The sequence below is a fragment of the Ornithodoros turicata genome, chromosome 5 (genome assembly GCF_037126465.1).
Source record: "Ornithodoros turicata isolate Travis chromosome 5, ASM3712646v1, whole genome shotgun sequence".
Classification (NCBI taxonomy): Eukaryota; Metazoa; Arthropoda; class Arachnida; order Ixodida; family Argasidae; genus Ornithodoros; species Ornithodoros turicata.
The window spans coordinates 8,033,812-8,056,000 of record NC_088205.1 but is presented as its reverse complement, the minus strand read 5'-3'; the positions used below and the strand labels follow the sequence as shown (position 1 = coordinate 8,056,000).

General features: G+C 45.4%; 2 protein-coding genes across 2 annotated transcripts; both read right to left on the bottom strand.

The window, feature by feature from the left end:
- Positions 1 to 7,881: 7,881 nt before the first annotated feature.
- LOC135393929 (calcium-activated chloride channel regulator 4-like) lies at positions 7,882 to 16,711 on the bottom strand. Its single transcript, XM_064624281.1, has 11 exons — positions 16,568 to 16,711; positions 15,106 to 15,208; positions 14,812 to 15,036; positions 13,893 to 14,192; positions 11,243 to 11,455; positions 10,875 to 11,160; positions 10,661 to 10,807; positions 10,329 to 10,544; positions 9,689 to 10,102; positions 9,023 to 9,436; positions 7,882 to 8,770 (listed from the first exon to the last, which is right to left on the bottom strand). The coding sequence occupies exons 2-11, from the start codon at positions 15,109 to 15,111 to the stop codon at positions 8,247 to 8,249; spliced, it is 2,745 nt and encodes a 914-aa protein (XP_064480351.1). The 5' UTR covers positions 15,112 to 15,208; positions 16,568 to 16,711; the 3' UTR covers positions 7,882 to 8,246.
- LOC135395185 (calcium-activated chloride channel regulator 1-like) lies at positions 16,564 to 21,354 on the bottom strand. The gene is made up of 6 exons (XM_064626425.1): positions 21,190 to 21,354; positions 20,300 to 20,459; positions 17,694 to 17,982; positions 17,519 to 17,625; positions 17,181 to 17,405; positions 16,564 to 16,689 (listed from the first exon to the last, which is right to left on the bottom strand). Exons 1-6 carry the CDS (start codon positions 21,207 to 21,209, stop codon positions 16,564 to 16,566), a joined length of 927 nt encoding a protein of 308 aa, XP_064482495.1. The 5' UTR covers positions 21,210 to 21,354.
- Between the last annotated feature and the right edge of the window lie 835 nt (positions 21,355 to 22,189).

The window sequence follows — 22,189 nt, the reverse complement described above, 5'->3', positions numbered from 1 at the left end:
GGTGAAGTAATGCTGAACAGCATCCAACGAGTTTTGACAGCGCAACCGTACAACTATAATTTTGGTACTAGGTAGATAAGATGGACATTGTTCTCTCAGCATATGATCGAGGGCTATATGGTCCATGGCTACTCAAACCATATGCGCAATTTCTCATTTTGGGATACTTTTATACTCTGTGCATTATAGTTAGCAGGAAATAATATATACATTGGAGGAAGCTATTTGTATGAGCGTTTCTCAGCACGTTCATGATCTCTCCCATGCTTTTCCCAGAACTTTTGCATGGGAGCGGGGCGAGACTTACCAATTGATAATATCATATTGCTGGCGTGGGTGGAAGAGAGACACTCCGGAGTGGTTATCCTGCCTGAAACGCAAAGTGCACTACTACTATACAATGTGGTTCATAGTGCAGCAAAGCACACCAGGCTCAACACGACTTCAGCACATAACTTACCAATTTTTAATATGACTGGCGTGTATGGAACAGAGAAGTCCTGATGGTTGTCCTGCCTCAAGAGCAACTACTATAATATGCTTCATAATGCCGCATGCACACATGACTTCATTCACGCAATCTCAGCACAAAGCTTACCTACAGGAGAAAAATTAGTGTGCTCTATTATTCTCTTGGTACCTGCAGTCCCTTGATACTGGAAATAGTTGGAGCCGGCAGTTGTTGCTTTTTACAAGCAGGATTTCTTAGGCAATCAGAAGAGAAAGACGAATATGAAGAAAACGTCTAACATTGCATCCAGACGCACAACATGGAAGATGTTTCCTTTGATGCATAACGTAAATCGTGCGTGAAGTCATCGATGTTGCAGCTTATATTCGTGCGTCATCTGTAGGAAAAAAATAAAGAACAAGAACGCGTAACTTACACCTACCGACATGAGTAATTATGGTACACTCAATAAAATGCGTGAACAAAATGTTCCGCACACAATAACAACAAAAATAACAAGAATCACGAGCACAACACAATACCAACAGCATGAACGCGGCATTGCTTTTGCTGCCATAACTGATGTACGAAATGAATGGTTGTAGTAACCGACATTACGAACACCAGTGACAGCGTCTAATTTTCGCCTGCGGGATGAGAAGTATAGGAAACACGATTTTCTATTTTAAGCACTGCATGCGAAGAAGCGCAAACTATCACACCATTACCGGGGCTATCAGCTGCAACAGCCTTCCAGCACTACGAGAACAGAAATTGCTGTATACATACCAACACTTCAACAGGGCCGCAGGGCAGGCGACGAGAAAGGCATGACGGTTGCCACTGCGTCCGTCCGTCGACACTTGGAAATGTTCCTGCGCTGTTCCTGCTTCAAAGCAACAGTTGTCGATTTAGGCGAGTCCTGATTCCTGCTTCGGTCTTCGTGTTCTTCTGCAGGGGTACCTGACTGCTGCAAGAACTAGTATGACCCTATTTTGCCGAGCAGCCCTGTTAAAGCAGGTCTACAAATGGTTCTGTAAAATTTTACATCAACGGTTCATGTAAATGTGTGTGTTTTTCAACGAAATTTCTTAGAGTGTACGTACCCAAAATACAGTATTTAAGTGCTTTTTCCGGTATTTGGTACCCCCAACCTTAACTTTGGTATTCGGTGAATCCTCAGAGGCTTGGTACAAGAGAACCTCAGCATTCATTTCCTTGGCCACCAAATCAATAAACACGCGTCAGAGGTGGAAAGCCCGGAGCAGAAGGCATTACGAAGTTTTGGGTCAGAACATATAACCAAAGTTTACTTGAGTTCACCAAAATTCACCAAACATTTCTTGACACCAAGACCTTGAATATAAAAGATGAAGCTTATTCCTTTCATTTGTATGGCCACGTTCACAATGCGCGTTTCAACTATACTGCTAATACTAAAGTACTTTAAAGAGTAAAGAATAAAGTACTTTAGAGTATTCAGTACTCTGCTCAAATTACTTTCAGTTTTGAGTATTTTGCACTCTTAAATAATTTTTACGTGGAGTACTTAGCATCTTATTTTAAATATTTTTGCGCACTATTTTGTACGTGTCTGCCATGTCAAATGCGATGTTTCATATCGTAACTATAGGGCATTGCAGCCAACTTGGGCAGTAACTACAAATTACGTTACAAGTAACTTGTAGCTGTAACTATAGTCACCGATTTCCGTTAAAGTAACTGTAAAATGTAACTATAACTAAGTTACTCAGGTATTGCAATTAAGACCTTGTGACCAAATTGAAACCTTGTATGTGTTGTCGTTTTTTTTCTCCCCTAGTCTCGGGTTTTTAAGTTATGGATTGCAATATTTTTCACGCGTCAGCTCCCTATTGTCGGTTTGTTGAGACTTCAAATGCCCTGTCGTTTTTGCCGACCGCACTCTACGAGAAAAAACGGCGTGAAAAGGTGGTAACTTCTATAGTTACCACCCCGGTCAACATAGCGTCTGATAAAGGGTGTAAAAGGGAGATAAAAGCAATTATGATACATCTAAATTGCGACAAGAAGGCGTAGCCCCCCTAGCTCACCGAATTAAGGTCTGTTCCGACATATAGCGATTTGATATATAGCGCTACAAGATAGGGCGATATTTTCCTCCTCGCAGTGCTCGAAAACGCTAAAAATTAGAGCTTGCCGGAGTTGAGATCCAGTCAACTTTTTCAGCGCTAATATTAGCACTAGATTCGTGTTGGCCAATGAGGAGGCCCTTCAGTGGTGACGTCGCGGAAGTCGTGGAGCTGTTTTGCTTCCGCATTTCACTGCATGGCGACCGCATTGGAACCGGCGAGTGTGTCATCCAAAATGTCTGATAATTTTTCTTATTGTCCTTCTTGATAAGGGGTTCAATCAGTTGATCGAATTTTTCCGTCCAACGCTGTCGAACTCTGGAGGCGTCATGATGGGAGAGACCGGAAACGATAACTTCCACTAAATTATAGAGCTTGCGCCGTTTTGCAAGTGTGAACCGTCCGATAACAGTCAGCGCTGTTTTTGCGTGCTGTTTTGTAGCGCTATATTAGCGCGCAGCTATATGTCGGAACAGGCCTTAGCGGTAACCCCATCATTCGTAGGTAGCAGGTAGAACCTTGCAACCAACAAACGCGACAACTACTATCTCCTAAAAGGTGTAACTACTCCACCGTTTTTTTTTTTTTCTACGAGTGCAGGAATTCCACGAACCTTGTCATACGCAGCCATGATGCGTGGCCTTAGAAACTAACTCCACTTGTGCCGTTCCAGCCCATTGAAAATCCCCTGTTTGTAACACGGTATATAACTGTGCTGCGGCAGTACAGTTCTAAAGCTAGGGAAACGAACGAACCAACTAGCTAAACAAGCAAACAAGCAAGCAACGTTCAGAGTCGGCCTTGTGGGCACTGCATACCGACTGGAAAGGGTAGGCGGAACTCCTAATACAACAAAAGTGCTAAGCTATACCTAATTGTGTCCCGTGCTCCCGTCTTTCACCCCTCGCAAGTTATCGGTAACTAAGTTACTTTAACTTAGTGACTCAGTCACTATTTTTGGAGGCTAACTGGAAGTGGGTTACTTTCTTCGAGCTACTCATCTATGAGTGGTAATATGGCGCTTGTGGTGCGACGTATACAGGGAGCCGGCTACAAAAGGACGCCGATGGATCACGGACGAAAGAAGGAAAATATTGGCACCTCTCTCAAAAAAAAAAAAAAAAAGAATAAAGAAGAACAGAAGGCATTACCACAATGCGGTGCGAGTTCAAGAGCATGAAGGTAGATATCTATCTGACTGTGGCTGGTCAATGTTGGCACAAGCACACACACAAACATCATGTGACAGGAAATCCTGCTCCTCTGGGCCACGCATTATTTTCAGCGCGGGACCCTTCCCGAGTTGAATGCGAAACAAAAGCAATAAAAGAGTCTCGGACTCCCATATCTGCGCTAGGATGGACTGATTCTGTTTGCTTATCTTTTGTTTCGAACGTTATCAAACAGCTTGTTTACTGACCATGGGCCAGCTCTATTTGACACGCGCGTTACAGGTGCTTCCCACGAAACCGTTTGACTCACTTTCCTAATATGGCAACTAATTCCAGGCCACAGTTCCCAGAAAATTGCCGGTGTCAGACATAGATACGTGTCTGGCTTATAATGTTCAGTGAGTGAATGATATCTCAATTATTGTTAAACATTGCATACATCCGTCTCTCTCTCTCTCTCTCTCTCTCAATGAGCGGAAGTCATCCCCATATCATCGTCATCATGTATTTCTCTCTCTCTCTTTCTCTCTCTGTACTTTTGTTTCTTTGCGTTTCACGACCCGACTTAGCACGTGGAGATTTCTGATAGCGGCAAATCATCAATAAGTCCTTGACGTTCTGAAGTAAGTAATTTATTCACACTTTTTAATCCACTCAGAAACAAGAACAAGATATGACGTGTCTGGCCTTGAATCTTCAGTAGCTGAATAAGATTTAAAAATTTAATTTGTGAGAGCGATTTATTCGGCTTTTTTTTTTTTTATCAAATCGAAGATATCCACGCGCAATACTCGTCGTATACATCTCACGCGCTTACGCGAACACCAAACTCATTCGTAGTCCTCGTCTTGCATCTTCCTTTATTTGTAACGTTTATTTGTTTTAACGTTAACACAGGCAACGCAGCAGATTAAAAACGAGGTTAAATGCCAGTAATTTTTTTTTTAAGTTTCACCCTTATCCTCAGAATACGCCAGGTACGTCTGTCGGGTACGTCAGGGGAATTTACGGAGAACCACGTGTTCTGTTCTTTCCACATGCCCGCACAGTTCCGTATAGGCTTATCACGTGGAAAGAACAGGACACGTGGTCGCCTTAAATTCCCCTGACATACTAGCACATGAGAGTCGTTGGGGTGTTAGAAAAAAAACATTGGGTCATGGTACATCAAAACAACATCCGATTGTATGAATAAACATCCAGGACCACTTCCGGATAGGTACGCCCTCCTGCTTAAAAAGGAATTGACGACGACCTGACAGATTGCATTCTGGGGATGAAGCTCGGAGGACCACTTTGTGGTATTTTTCAGTGATGGCCACTAACTACTTCTACAGTAGTTTAACTATAGCTACTAACTACTTTGAGATTGAGTAGTTTAACTAGTAGTTCCACTACTTTTCAGGGGAGTAGTTAAAACTACTTCTTTGACTACTGCAATGTAGTTTAACTACATCTATAACTACTTAACGTTGTCCATCAACACCAACTCCTTGTAGTGTTCTTGGACACCTAAATATTAATCACAAGCAATGATAAAGTTTGGCTCAAGCCATTGCTACGATCGCCAAATACAAAGCTTGCGGCGAGATTCTTTCTGTGCCTACGCGATAAACTAATTTGCAAAATTATTTCACAGCAAATGAGGCTTACTGGACAAGCATTACAAGTTTTAGTATACATGCACGACACAATTGCTCTGCACCTCCGTTCTCATCAAACAAGTAGCTCAAGGTAAAAGTCGGAAGCACAATCGTGCCGTAAAGCTTGCGGCAAAATCGGAAGTAGTTGGCGCCTTCAGTAACCTAACTACTGTAGTTAACTACTTAAAATAGTAGTTTAACTAGTAGTTGTCACTACATTTCTGCAAGTAGTTGATAACTACTTTTTAACTACAATCAGGTAGTTTAACTAGTAGTTTAACTACATGTAGTTAACTACTGGCCATCACTGGTATTTTTACCTCGTTTTTAATCTGTTGCGTTGCCAGTGTGGAGTCCAAATAAACATGCATAATCCTGGCACTCCTTTGTAACATAAGTATCTCCATGAACGCAAAAGATGAGAGACAGAGGACAGGCTGGTAGATTGCATGCAACAGTTAGTACACGGCTAAACGCAAGTATCAAGTAGTTCCGATTTGAAGAGGCTTGAAGAAAAACTGGTTCGGTTTCAATACCGAGTGATTCGAATGTGCTTGCTTTGGCGCATAATGGTGAGCACGAAAGAAACTACATTTTTGGACACCATGGGACTTGGAACCTTTATTGTGAAGGGACTCATTATTTCATTCCCCACCTCACCAGCAGCAATGGGGTAGAGTATCGTCCCTGGCGATGAAACTCCCCATCCACCATGTTAAAAATAAAGTTGTTGTTGTTGTTGAAAGATCAACGGTCCGCACTTGGTTGGTCCCTTTGACATTTTGTAATTTTTCGAGCCTTTTCTGTCCCAGGAACCTTCAGCATATTTTTTTGTGTGCTATTGCTTCTATAATGTAGAACTTGAAGTTGTTCATTGAAATGTGCAACGCAGTTCATCCCATCAAGTTCATCAAGAAACGAAAAAGGAAGAGCTGACCTAAACCAACGTATATAGTACCAGTGGCGTCACTAGGGGGATGCGGGGGGTGCGGTCCGCACCGGGTGAAGCGACGGAAGGGGTGACGCGCCGCACCAATATTGCCGCTTCCTCCCGTTCTCTGCGGCACGATTACGCCAAAAACAACATGCGGATCCTACTGCGAGGCACATCTTTTTTTTTCTTTTTTTTCTGAGTGTGGTGTAATATGTTTATTTATCGTGAATCGTCTGGTACGGAAAGGTATCCATTAACGGGGGCATGGGATGGAGTAGGGGGTGACGCAAAGAGCTCCCGCACCTGGTGACGCGTACCCTAGCGACGCCACTGTGTAGTACTACAGAGGAGATTGGTCGTTCAACCATGGCTGAAGGCACAGTTAGTACTTACCTGATTTTACCCTGAAACTTACCCTGGTTACAGTGACGTAGGTAATCTATGCTGAGCAAGAATGCGACCAAGGCAGTGCTGAAGACTGGTAGGTGGTAGGTTGGAATCCTACCACCGGCTGTGCTGTCCGAGATTTTCCTCGTGTTTTCCGACAGGCTTTTCAGGCGAATGTCGGTATACAGTTCCCCTCGAAGTCGGCCCAGTACGCACATTAGAACCCCAATTCCCCTCTCCTTTCTGCTGTCCTTCCTCCAGTTGAGGCGGTGAAGCTCAGAGCACGAGCACCATGTTGTATATGTCTGCTTGCAGGAAGGCTCTGGTGTACCACCTCTCCAGAAACTTGATCTGGTACAGACTGGGTACAGACTTTGAAATTATCGGCATCCTGTCCAGTGGAGAGGGACGTGGTACAGCTCAGGTCAACCTTAATAATAACACTGGGAAAAATACGGGCGCGATTACAGCAACCTTTGGGGCCATGCATGAGGAAACTTTAATTGAATAAAATTATTCTGTTAGTTTAATGGAATGACTTTGTTCACTTAAAGGGGCACTAAAATGCAAAAACAGCTCTCAAATTAAAGTTCATGTTTCAGTTAGCATAATGCGAGCAAAATTAGTTCACACAGCGGAAGAAAACGCAATGAAAACAGAGCCGTCTTTGGCGGCAACGAATGGTATCCCCAGGAGGCAAAGATTGGTGGCGTCCAATGAGACAGCAGGAAAAGCGCGCGAATACCTATCGTGGGCATGTGGATTTGGAACGTGTCATATCGTAGTGTTCCGTATATGGGCGGCATGATGCGCACTGCTGCATTTTTCAATTCCGATTCAGTCAATTGTATCCCACAACAATTCTCGCGAACGTTCCACTGACAACATTTATCTTCACGTCCTTCGGAAGGGGACGCCAGCCCGCTTCGCAACGCGAACTGTGTTTTTCACCGGGACTGCTCCATGGCATGGCACGCGCGTGCACGAGCGTACGGTGACATATACGCAGTAATATGTCACATACACAGGTGACATATACGCAGGCTAGCCTATTGCTCAGAGGGCGGCAAGACGGTGAGAAGGTCGTTGCGGTTCGTATAATACGTCATGCATGTTGTCAAGCTCCTATGTAACCTTAGACTACAACTGCAATGGAATTCAAGTTAAGGTTAAGGTTAGTTAAGGTTAAGGTTAAGTTAGGTTAGGTTAAGGTAAATATAAGGTTACTAATGATAATAATATAACTTCATCTTGTCGCGGCCACGCCGACCATGAGTGCCTTTCACCGGGCTTTCAATTGAAGCGAGCTCCCCTGTCTCACATCGGTTGTTGAAGACAAGACAAGACTGGGCAGTGAATGGGGATGGGCTATGATGGGCTATTTACTGGTGAACAGGAAACATAGGAAATGAGCTGAGAATGGGGGATCGCGTGAGAGTGGCCTGGAACGTCTTCGTCTTCGCAGGGCGAGGAAATATTCAAAGTCTGTTGTGTCCTTACATGACGTGACTAGTCGGTACCTATTACCATCACAAAAATGGTAAATCGTCAGGATGCGTTCACTAGGTTCTCCCTGAAAGCCATTTCCACTTCATACTTCGCACGAGCAGTTTGGGCGACTCGTTCCACGGATTTCGAGGACGGTGATTTCTTCACGAAGATATTGATGACGAGAATCACAAGTACGGTCAACAGGACCCCACCTAAGAGGGCTGAGCCAACGTACAAGACAGCCCTGGATGCCAATAGCTTCTCCCAAATGGTCAACTCCTTTTCTTTTACGTCCAGTTGAAACTCCTCCAAGAAGTTCGCGGTCGCAATGTTGGACCGGTTGGACTTGATCCCATCGGAGTTCCAGGTGCTCACCGTGAAATACACATCATGAGCGCTCTTGTTCGGAGAACACCACGTGTCCGGGATGAAGAAGGTCACTTCATGGGGTTCTCCGAAGTGTTGAGGGCGGAGAGTGCCATTAAGCACGTCATATTCCGTGACCGTGTAGAAGTCGCCCGTCACGTCATCTGTCTGAAGAACGGTTCGATCACAGCTGGCGATGATAGTGAGGTTGTGGCCTACAAAATAGATTGAAGCAAGCTTATCGTGCCTGTAAGCAGAAAATATATGAGCAATTTTCGTTATCGTTTAGAACCGTAGAGTGATAGCACAGTTCATGCCCCTAGGTCCTCCTGTAGCACGTGTTTTCACATCCCCACTAGAGAAAAACATCCGTATTGAGCGTTTCTGTAACTTTAAAGCAATATTAAAGCACATAAACACTGAGCTCTTATGCCACAAGAATTACGACTGCAAGAATGTCTGCTTACAGGTTCCTTCGTCCAAGCGGGCTCCAGGAGAGGTCCACGTCAGGCTGACTGCCCTTGTACCGTTGTTCAAGTACAAGGCTTGTTCGACACGAAGGTCCCGTATCGTTGACGGAGCTGCCCCTACGGCCATTTCACTCTGTTCAAAGAAGTTGGCTGTCGCGATGTTGGACCGGTTGGACTTGATCCCGTCGGAGTTCCAGGTGCTCACCGTGAAATACACATCATGAGCGCTCTTGTTCGGAGAACACCACGTGTCCGGGATGAAGAAGGTCACTTCATGGGGTTCTCCGAAGTGTTGAGGGCAGAGAGTGCCATTAAGCACGTCATATTCTGTGACCGTGTAGAAGTCGCCCGTCATGTCACCTGTCTGAAGAACGGTTCGATCACAGCTGGCGATGATAGTGAGGTTGTGGCCTACAAAATAGATTGAAGCAAGCTTATCGTGCCTGTAAGCAGAAAATATATGAGCAATTTTCGTTATTGTTTAGAACCGTAGAGTGATAGCACAGTTCATGCCCCTAGGTCCTCCTGTAGCGCGTGTTTTCACATCCCCACTAGAGAAAAACATCCGTATTGAGCGTTTCTGTGACTTTAAAGCAACGTTAAAGCACATAAACACTGAGCTCTTATGCCACAAGAATAACGTCTGCAAGAATGTCTGCTTACAGGTTCCTTCGTCCAAGCGGGCGCCAGGAGAGGTCCACGTCAGGCTGACTGCCCTAGTACCGTTGTCCAAGTACAAGGCTTGTTCGACACGAAGGTCCCGTATCGTAGACGGAGCTGCCCCTACGACCATTTCACTCTGTTCAAAGAAGTTGGCTGCCGCGATGTTGGACCGGTCGGACTTGATCCCGTCGGAGTTCCAGGTCCTCACCGTGAAATACACATCATGAGCGCTTTTGTTCGGAGGCAACCACGTGTCCGGGATGAGGAAGGTCACTTCATGGGGTTTTCTAGACTGCTGAGGGCGGAGAGTGCCGTTCACGACGTCATATTCTATGACCTTGTAGAAGTCGCCCGTCATGTCTTCCGTCTGAAGAACAGTTCGATTACGGCTGGCGATGACTGTGAGGCTGTGACCTGAAAAATAGAGTGAAGTAAGTTTACCGTGCGCGCAAGCATGAAACGTACGGGCAGTTTTTAAATCGTTTAAAACCGCGCTGATAGTCCATGGTCATACCCATGGATTCCCTTGTAGCATCTCCTCTGAGGTGCCAATAGAGAAATAGACGTGTAATAAGCGTAACCGTTCATCAAAACACATTCACACGAAGTTTATACCACAAGAACCACTGTGTCTGCTTACAAATTCCTTGGTCCAAGTGAGCTCCAGGCGAGGTCCACTTTAGGCTGACCATCCTGGTACCGTTGTCCAAGTACAAGGCTTGTGTGACACGAAGGTCCTGAATCGTGGACGGAGGGTAGATTAGAGCTGCCCCTACTTTTTTCACAACAAAAATTCCGGCGTTCTCGTATCTTTCGAAAGCGAATGGTTCAGCACTTCTGCGAACCTTGTGTCCTCCTGAAAGTGACACCAAGAGCGGGTAAGAATCGCCGACGGTGCCAGGGGAAAGCGTTGACTTAGTGCACTTTGAGGCTCAATGGTATTCGAGGGACTATAGCGGTAGGTGCCTATACCAGAGACCGGACGCGCAGAACGTTTGGGTGTTATCAAATTAGTATTTTCGTCGCCGTATGCTCGAACTTCAACCGAGTACCGGCCGGGTTTGCTGAAGACGATGAAGAAACCTGAGTAGATTCCATCTCCTTCAATAATGTCAGCACCTTCAAACAAAATAGATGCGAACTTTCGATTAAACAAGAAAATATGTCTATGCCCCAAGAAGCTGACCTGCTCCATTGTCCTTAAGAAACACGGGAACTTGGTTGTCAACCGGAGTCGTAACCTTTGCTACAACGTACGCCCCTCTCACGACTTGCTCTCCCTTTGTCAACTCCACGAGGATCTTGAACTGGCTCGAAGCTCGTGCGTAGGAAAGATATTTGGTGCTGTAGAAGGTTCGCATGCGTACAGGAGGATCGTGTGGGTCCTTGGCTTCAGACACCACAGTGATAGAGACAGAAGATTGTTTCCAAGGTGGGTTGTCGCGCTTGATATCCACTTGCCACTTTCCAGGCTGAAAGAGTCGTCGATGTGATTAATATAAAAATCTACGTTAATATTTCGTAACCCTTGCTGAGAAATGTGGCCGTATGTACCTCTACGATGTCACCTATGGACACTTTATGACGTTTGAGGTCCTCATCGTACTCTCCAACGTAAGTGTTTCCTGATGGGCTATTGACTGTCACTGTCGTTGTGGCTCCGTCTCCTCCAGACGCGAGGAACTCTAAGTTCTTTCCAAGTTCTCTGTCGACGGTGACGAAGAGAGACGTCGTGTTGCCCTCCAGAGGAATCACCTTGTTTACCAACTGGGAACAATGGACAGAGAAACCTTGGACACCACATATATAGCTTGTACTCGTAGTTCTGACATCTTTTGTGTATCCCAAACCCAGAGCTAAAGCTAAATTGACTGAGTATGCTACAATCTGCAGTATGTCTTTCGGGATATGCGCAGACTGTCCCAGGACAAGAAGCAATGACTACGATCACTGACTACAATGAGCAATGACTACAAGAAGCAATCTTCTTGTAGTCATTCACCAGACTTATCCAGACCTTCACACACCCGTCCCAACCCCGCGATTTCTTTCCTGTGCACCCCCTACAGGAGGACCTTTGTTGTTTCACCTTTCGCCAAATGCCTGTAATGATACGAGTACGTCAAGCTGCAATTGAAATCTGACCTCTCCCCAATTTTTTGAACTGTCCAAGCCTCACTCGCGTACAGGAGAAACAGGGAGGCGTGTTGGCGACCTAGTAGCACTACTACGCAGAGAACCTCTGGTTCAAGGGAAGCTGCGGAAACTTCCGGAACAAAATACACAGGACCCTGACGACGCCTTCTCGAGCTGTGGTGCAGACTTTTCACTGAACACTCTAGTCAGCCCCGCACGACATCCGTCACAGCGGTCTGTGACCAAAGCGGTTCTGGCCTTCCTCAGCGACACAGGTCTCATGCACAGCCTGTGACCACAAGTCTTGTGTAATTTCATTCGTCAGTGCCTCAACCTTGCACCTCACCCTCATGCACATTACTCGAATCTGTTTTTTTAATTTCTTTCATCTTCTTTTTATCTCATTCATCGTCTTTTTATGCGTTAGCATTACAAGCGTTGTTTCAAAGAAGAGTGACGGTGTTGATCTGTGGTCAAAACGTGGACAGGGAAGTAGGCCTCGTGAGAGAAGAGGAGGGCAGTGAAGAGTTGAGGGCAAAGGAAAGCCGGTCACGGAGCGGGAGCCAAAGTACGCGCACTGCGGTGGGTGACGTCACGGAGAGGAGCGCGTCTGCGGAAGCGGTCCTGGCGGCGCTCCAGATACGCAGGCGAGTCTGAACTTGCAGGTGTGCCAGGCGCGTATGGGTTGTTTGTTTCCTGCCCGAGTTATGCCTGTGCTGCTCCTGGCCGCTTGCCAGGTGCGGTCGTCTCTGCAGTCGTATACTGCGCAGGTCGTATATCTGCGGTCGTATACTGCGCATGCGTTTCGGTCTAAGCGCTGCGTTTAAATGAGATGACTCTGCGCTTGTCTTGCGACGGTTAGACGGCACAGGTTTTAATGCTTTAGTATTAGGAGTATCAAAATGGAAAAAAGCTGTACGCATGCGTGTGTGTGTGTGTCTGTATGAGATGGTGAAGCCTCACCGAGGCAAAGGTATAAGTGGACGTGCAAAGTGGAGATATCAGGTAAATGATATGAAATTGAAGTAGTTGAAGGTAATTAAAGGTAACTAAAGCCAGAAAGTTGAGTTTAAAGGTAATGAATGTAAGAGAATGTAATTAAGACAAATGAGATTAAAAATCACCAAATGTAACCGCAGGCTACTGGAGGTGATTAAATGTAATTAAATGTAATTAACGTCAATTAAAGGAAGATTTAGGGTAATTGGAAGTCAACGTAATTAAATGAAATTAAATGAAATTCAAGACTACCTCAGGTAACCTGCGGTTACCTACGGTAATTGAAAGGTAACTGAAAGTAATTCAGGATAATTAAAGGTTAATTAAATGAAGTTACATATACTAATTGAAAGTGTGGAACCGGAAGTCAAGTATAGACCGGAAGTGGAGAACCGGAGGTCGGGTTTAGACCGGAAAATGCGCTTAATGCTAACGTATTTCTCTCGCATTTACAGCTAAATCGACACTAAAATTTTTTAAATTTTTCATTTATTTTCTGATTATGATTGCGCATTACTCTCATCATTTTTTTTTTTTTTTGTCCTGCTTTAGTTTTTCTTTCATCTCTTCCATACTGCTTTTGTTTCGTTTTTCAGTTTTTTGTTCATTTTCTTATTTCTTTTCTGACTTTGGGAATACCAAGTCAAAACTTCGTTTGGCTGAATTTCCCGCTTTTCTTTCTCGTCTAATAATCTATCCCTCCCCCCTAATGACAGAATGGCTCGTGCTTGACGTCGCCTCGAAGGAACCCAAGTAACTGTCCGACATTATCACGGCATTGTACTTGCTGGTAATATGAAGGGAGGTTCGTCGTACTGCTCGTCTAGTGCAACGTGATAAGACTCGATTACTCCCTCCAGGGCCCTACCACGTGAGAGGATGCATGTGTGGAGGTTCAGCGGAAAACTTCAGTCTTCAAAAAGACTTCAAATCAGCGATGCCATTGCCTCGAGTTCAACCGGTTCAATAGATATCATTTGTAATTCGCGACATAAGAGCCTACTTTCGTGCGTGTGTCTGGGTTGCTTTTTTATCGTTTCCTTTTGAAGATCGCACTTGACTCACTTACGGTGACAGGCTTCCGTACTATCGGCAGTTGAGCCATGGAGGCAGAGAAGAAGGCCTTCTCCAGGTTTTCCAAGACGAGCATTTTTTCGTTGGTTACCGCGTAGGAGTTGCCCCCAGTAGCAAGAGCCATGCCTTCTAGCCCTTCATCCGCGCTAGTTCCCAAAGCCAGCGTGTGCACTATCACACCTTTCCGGAACAACTCTGGCGAGACGTCCTTGATGTAAGGTCTCGTGTTTTCTCTGCCATCTAACAGTATGATGATGACGGAGTTCACGATACTTGTAGCATTCTGCTCGAGGACCTTGAAAATAAAGGAACAATATTCCGTGTACTGCACAGCCCTCACAATAACAACGCTTCTTTCGTTGAGATTTAATGTATTTGGTTGTTTGGAGACTCACACAGCATCGTTTTCTTGCTTCTGCTGAAAAAGATGATGTCCCACTTCCCGTAGAAAAATACCAACACAGTACCAAATTGGAGAGTAGGAAGGAGAGAGAGAGAAGCGCGCTACAAGAGATGTTGAGTAGAGGGATATTCCCAGGGTTTTCGTCTCTTAGAGGGGGGAGGGAGAGGGTGGTCCCGTAAGAGGGTTGTGATGACGATGTCTGCTGCTTTTGTGGCGTTTTTGGCCTTTCTTGTCAGTATTTGGGGTGGGTGGGAGGGGTGCATGATATTTATGTCGTGATAGGAGATGTGTGTGTATATGTGGGAGGGTGGGGGTACTGAGATAATCCCTGGGATGAGTATTGGATGTGTCCTGCGAGGGGGGAAATCCTTTCTAGACGCGCATTAAAGTAGACTAAACAGGAGGAGCTATTCTTCAGTCAACTCTAGGGGTGTTCTCATTTGGGGAAAGTAGCTTTTAAAAAGAAATTCCAGAACTATGAGCGACAACACGCGATCTTTGAGACTCTTACCTGAACGCCCACCTGAAGAGCATTTCCAATGGAGGTGCTCCCATGATATCCACGAGGTAACTTTGCTCTGAGACCTGCTCTCGTGGTGCGGTTGACCTCAGTAAGTTCCGCATTAATTGTGGCATCGGTATTGAAACTAACAACGCCCAGCTCCATTCCGTCGGGAATCCAGTCCTGGATGTAACGCGCCACGGCACGGTGCGTCATCTCCAGCCGCTGATTAAGCTGTTGGGAGAAACGTTTGAAAAATAATGCTCACCTCCAACCACTAACTTAGCGTCACACATCCCTTACCTCCATGCTTGACGAAGTGTCCAGTAGAAGAACTACTCTCTGCTTCGCGTGTGTCTTGAGTACTCTGAATGTCGTCGGCTTGATTGTGACGGGGTTGTCGATCCTGGAAGAAAGCGAACGCGTGAACTAGCAAGTCCCGTTTAAAGGGAGACTTCGGAAGAAAATAGGTTGCGGGCTTCTGTTACTTTTACGATTATCGACATATTTCGAACGCGGTTACGGAATATCTCTGCTGAAAACGGCGCAGCCTTCACAAAAACAATTCCTCCGCTTTGATCTGTGCTTGTGTGCACTCAACGCCTTGCAGTTTTTCTGTTCTTTTTCCTTTTATTTTATTTATTTTTTCTTTTTGCGGGGGGAGGGGGCAACAATGACTGATAAGAGTGGTGGTGCGAAGTGTTTCATCAAAACTTACGGCAACAGGTCGATTTCTACGTCCGGTGTTGCTTATTTTCGTTTCCCGAGAGATGAAAAGCGCGTCGCCGTGAGCGGGAGACAGCGCTCCGAAAGACTGGAATGAGTGGAATGATTCGACACAGAGCAGAACATGCTCGGGCAATTTCGAATCTGAAATGTTCGACATCAGAGCACGCCTCATTCACCAGTTATTTGCCTTTCACGAACGAAACGTGTTGCAGAGCCACGCTGTTCCTACGCTCTTCCCTGGTGCTCCTATGCTAACTCAACTGGGCGCATATACGTAAAAAAAAAAATAAGAAGAAGAAGAAGGAAATAATCATTAAACATAAAGAGTAAGTATCAAAGTCTCATTATCAAAAGTCTCAAAGAAGTATGAGTATACAAGGTGGTGCAGGTATTACCTCTTTTGATATGATCGACACAAGTTTAATGGAACTAAAAATATATAGATTGTAGATTGGGGCTCTCAGGTAAGGCTGTCATACGCGGAGAACACCCGTGCAAAACGGATATTGGTGTCCGCGTCCAACGGCGAGCCAGACGAAAATGATACAGGGCCGTAATGGCTTGAACCCATGACAGAACTCCTAAACCTGACTGCCTGACTGCTCCTAAACCGCTATGACCAGCCGCGATCGACACAGGCGTACTTGTGCTGCTTCGACATACCCTGTGACATAATGCGTCGTCTTCCTGTGGACTCTCTGGGAAATGGAATTTCTTGCCGCCTCCTCCCACGACAGTCGTTTCGAATTAGATTAGCTGATACTTCCGCATAATCCATCGCATAAGAAGAAAACCATGCCCATAGCTAGTATTAGGGGGCCAATATGTATACCAAAAGCGTCATGCAACTTTTTTTTTTTTTTCAAAGATCGTTCCGAAGTCTCTCTTTAATTGTTTTTAGAGCTGATTTTTAGTACATGGGAAGGTGCAATTACTCAGTGATGTACCAAGAGAAATGGTTCAATGGCTAGTCAATAACTGCTTCAAGGATGGACCCAGAACGCATGTTTTTGTGTAAGGAGAACGTGCTTCTTACCCGTTGAAGTCGGAATTGTGTGAAATGACGTCCCAGGTGCTACGAGAGTCGCACAAGGCGTTCTGTGGGTTCGGTGCCTCGGCGTTGTGCTTGTGTTCGTCATCGTCACAGAAAGTGTAGACCTGTTATGGGCACAACGGTTGTCTTCATGCTCAGCAACGATGATTTTCGCGTGTTCAAAGAAGAACGGTGATTTGCAACAATATATTGCGATTACACGCCTGCAGTATGCGTAGAGCCTTTTCCTGGAATAACAAGCCAACCTCCGTCTGGCTGATTTTTCCTTTCTTTTTTTCTTAATAAACATATCCCCCCCCCCCCTCGAAGACACTCGAGGAACGGCTGTTCTGTGATTCAGCGTGTAGTCTACTGGTCCAGAAGAACACCGTTGGGACAAAAGCTTTACTCCGTATGGAGTCTTTATGCACTCCCTATTATAATTTCGCTGTCCTACCCTTGGGGCATAGTGGCCGTTGAGGAGAGAAAATGAGAAGACGCGCCAAGGAGGTGTATATTGCCCGTGTCCTTCTCTGGTGCCTCTCTCTCATCTTTTCTTTTCTCTATCTAGAAGCTGTTGGCAACATGGGGTATGTATTCCACTTATCCATCGCACAGGATGCGAAACAGAAAAGCAGGCCTCAGGAAGTACAATAGCGTGCTCGCTTACCGATGAAAGCACCGGCAGAAACATGATGGAAGACGATACTTGGGTGGATTTATCGACGGGCAAGAAATCGATGCAGTCTTGTTGAGAAGATCCCTCAACTAACTTGCAGCGTTCACCCTTATCCGTCTTGGGACTAACGACAATCTTGTCACTGCAGACATTGGGCTTTTTCTGCATGAAAGCAAAAAAAAGACGGCACGGTTTATCAATATCCCTAACGGGAACCGCCAGCACATGTACACTGGCACTTTCAGTAAAAGTTGATATGAGTGCTCGTAAATTACCTGTCCATCCCGAAAGTACATCGAAGGATATTGAGAGTCTCCAGGTGAGCCATATTCATCGAAGACTCCATACCTGAAGTGGGCCCATTCGTGCGTCATCACCTGCTCTGTAAACGACATATAGATTTCGATTAAAAAATAAGTTTCAATTCCAAAACCAGAGAGAGCGTCGTACCAGGCTTCCTGAATTCTTTCTTGGTAGCGGTAGTGAGATTGCCCACAAACTGTGACGGCAGAACGATGTATTCGCCGCGTTCTCCACACCCCATGGCTTGCACCGTGTACGGAGCGCGTTCTTGGCTATTGACAATCCGGATGTCTGCACTGGACAGCATGTCTCCTGAGATGGACTCGGACGGGATGTCATTAGACCACGTGTGAGGTAAGACGATGGTGACGCTTTTGAGGTATACCAGCTCTCTTGTAGCTCGGTGAAGGAACGCTGACGTACTGGTCAGCAAATCCTGGAAATTGACGGTTAGGCAGTAAGCGACCTGTTGATAAGTATCCACGATAACACCCCGAGACGAGGGACAAAGAGGGACATACACACACAACGTCTCAAACACAGCTAAAGAGTTTATTCCCGTAACATCATACTTAAAAAACACATTGAGAAAAAGGGAGTCACAAACGGAAAGTGACCAGCTTCCTCGAGGCTGCAGGGTAGGTCAGCAATCCCACAGTGACCTTCCATCCGGCCTGGAGGAGGACATCGTGCTAAAAGGACTATGGGAAATGATCCGAGGCACATGTTGTCTATTTTCACACCCTCTCTGACATATCTCTTCATGACAAATTTCATGTTACAGCTCTAGTTTTCCGTCTGAAATGATAGCGTCACAGCCGAAGCGAGATGTGAGAAAACAAGTTCGTCAACCCTATGGGTACGAAAACCACGGTGACTTTTAGACAGACACGTGTCTTGCGGAGCTACACTCTAAATCTTTTCACACCTTTAAAGGTGTAACAACGTGCATGGCGCACGCCTTTTTAGGTGTAATTTTGGTAACATCATAATGGAGCACGGTTTCGCACAAATTTTTCTTTACTCGAGTATTGTCTGCCCTCCAAAAATTCAGTCTTGCAACATCTCAACATTGTTCAACAGTATTGTAGACACTTGCGCGTGCTCGATTATCGATAGCATATGCATTAGCTCGTACCTACGATATCCAAGACATAATGAAAGCAAGATTTGCACTGACACTTGATCTTTAGTAATGTTTTCCAAATTTTGTAAAATATCATCCTGGAGATGCAATGTTACGCAACCAGGTTGAATGTTCATAGCGCACACCTTTAAAGGTGTGAAAAAGTTTACAGTGTACGGACAATGCGTGCAACGTGCATTGTGCTCATGTGGACTCGGGCGAAAATGCAGCAAAACAACGAGAACTGACACGTAAGACAAGCCGCGACTTCCAGTAGTCTTGCTTGAAACACAACTGCACCATTACAGGAAATGAAAAGCTCCCTCCCCTTTTCGTTGCTTCCGCTTTCTTATATCTTACCCTTTCTATCTTACCCGGTGATGGTGATGATGGTGATGCTTCTGAAAGAGCTCGCCGTTGTCGGCCTCACAGAAGTGGGCAACGTCACGACTAACGCTCTGGGGGAATGTACGTCTTGGGCCGACTTCTGAGGGAACTGTGCCGATCTCCCCGAGTCACCCGAACCACACGAGCAGGATGCTCTTCCGCCTTTTCCCCGAGTAGCCAGTCTGACTTCGTCATAACTTACGTACCCAATTTTTTTTTCTTTTCTTCCTCTATCACATCACGCGACCACTGGCATACTATCACAGGATGATTTGCCGTCTTTTCCCCCGAGTACAAATCGGCCCAATTGCTACTTCATTTTTTTTAAATTATTGAACGTCATTCCCCCCCCCCCCCCCCCCCCTCATCCCGCTACTTCATGCTCATGTGTACGACAGCGCGTCTATGTATGTGGAGAAGGATTACGAAGCTCCATGCCTGGACGGTTGCACAGAGTCTGGTATCTGCAAAAGGGGCTTCCTATATATTAAATAACTTGTAAGAAAATTGTAATTGTAAGACAATTTTGAAAATATATACGCTAAAAAAGTACTTGCCTGTGAGACGATTTTATAAAAACCAACATAGCACGAGAGAGAGAGAGAGAAATACATGATGACGATGATATGGGGATGACTTCCGCTCGTTGAGCGGAATGCTACCCCATTGCTATTGGGGGAAAATGAGAGGATGGTGATGAGGATGATGCTGACGACGCTGACAGGGAACATAGCACGATGTTCCGGTGATGTATCACGAAAATGATGTGACACAACATATGTAGTTCTCGCATCTGCAACAGTGTTTTTCAGCGACGACCCCGGTCTCCGTTGCGCCGACACTAACGTCTACATTTTCTTTTGTCTATATCTAATCTGATGCCTTAGGTTTCCTGTGATTTCACGTGTTTCAGACCACTGTTAACATGGGCGATGCGACAACTGTCCGACAACTGAGCTTAACGTACGCCGACATCATATAGTGCTCGCACAAACTAAAAACTACTCTTTGTACCCCAGCTATGTTTCCGAGGACAACATACTGTTTCTCGTAATGAGCGTCATCGATGAATAGCCCGCGCACGTATATAGTGCACACAATCCAGAGGTCCACATCACCGTCCTACTGTCTTGTCTGACGTACGAGTAAATTCACGCCATAATTGTGTAGAATGTAGAACTCTGGTGAACGCAAAGATATGGATACACGGGGTCCGTGTTTTACGTGGAATTCCACATACCTTGAGGTTCTGAATCAGTTGCTTATCCTCGCGCACTTGATGATCGATGGCAACGACTATGTCCACGTATCCCTGGTCCTTCAAGCGGATCCTTGTGGAAGCACTCAAGACGCCAGATGCCAGCAGAACAATGAATACCAATCGCCACGTCGACATCGTACTGCATGTTAACGCAAAGAAAGCACGATTTACTCGTTCTACTGTGGTGCCGTTGTATTACAATTTGATTGATTACAAAAATTGATGGGTCAATCTCAGATATCCAGTACGGACAGAGTCCCGTATAAACAACGAAATGCGCAAAGTCAGAAAAGAACCGACGTCTTTACAACCCGTCGTAAGGTATATGTTCGATGCTATTTATTAAAATGTTCCTCAAATTCAGTACGGAGTTCAACTCAAACTACGAAACACAAAAGAGGAGGGAGAAACTGGATATAGAAGCCAAACTACCGCATGTGTGGTGCAGATGGAAGCCTCACAGACACAGGATGACGTGGCAGAGATCGCCGTGCACTCCACAAGTGGGGCAGAGGGAAGACGAGGTGGAGCCGAGACGGTGTTTAAATGCGGGCGTAAAGGTAACGTTGAGTCTCATGCCGTGGAAAAGCGCAGTAAAGAGGCGCGGTAGTCGCGGAGGAAGTATGAGAGTGAGCGTGGGGTCTACGTTCCTCATCACTTTTCAAATGATCCTCCCATTTTCAGTGTGCAGAAGCTGTTATCGTGGTGTGTCCCTCTGTCACCTTTTTGAAACCCTTCGTCTGTGCATGAAAAATATAGCAACAAGCTTACAAAAGTATTTGTAAGATTACGAATAAAACACCAATACGAGGAACATTGTTTGTACGACGCTCGACACTTATTCATAGAAGAAAGAATAAAGTGCGTACCGTTCATTGGTCGCCATCATGAAGTGCACTGCAACCTGGATGATGTCAATAGGTGGGACAACGTAGTATATGTGTGGATGAGATGTATCGCTGGTTCTGTTCGAATAGCGAAGGCTTCTCGAACCAGTGGTCCTAAACAATTGTATCACTGCATGGAGGATCGTAATTTGCCACTTTGTCCCTGCTTATCAGTTTATTGGACATTCACGTACATTCCGTACATACGTGTAACAAGGTTGAATTCTGACATTGCGTGATGCACACAGTTATCCAGACAGTGAGATCAGCGCTACATCGGGGACACTAATGTCCATATCGCGCACCTTTCGCCTGGCAGTTTTGGAATAGGGTTTCATATCAATGAGGATTTCCTGTTTCGTAACTTTCAGATGCGGCTCTTTGAGATCCTCATCATCGTCAAAGGTCAACACAGAGGTACTTCCTTTCATTCGCACTGAGAGGACAAACACGAGCCTTAACAGGGGGGGAGGGGGATATATTTATTAGAACAAAGAAAGACACAGGAACCAACACAGGCTCCAACACAGGCTCCAACACAGGAACCAACAGGAGGATCCAATGTGTGGACTGCGAATACTATGATTTTGTATTGTATACAGGGTGGTCCACCAACCATGATAGAAATTCATAGTAAAAAACGTAGGCCTCGAAGAGACATGCGGTCAAGAATTTTTTTCTGCCAATAACTTTTGCCACGTATTGTTAAGATTTTTATTTCATTTCAATTGATGGAAAGTTAATTTCTTGAATTGAATTCCGAAATTTTTCCAAGGCAACCTAACGTTTTCTTTGCGGAAATGGGTTCCCCGTGGTTCCCCGTGGAAATGAGCCATGGGCTCATTTCCACGGATTTTCGGCGAATAATATCGGCAATTGCCATTGTATTATGAGTGGGATTATGTGCGATACTGAGTAAAATGACCACGGGGAACCCATTTCCGTTAGGTGGCCATGGGAAATTTCTGAGTTCAATTCAAGA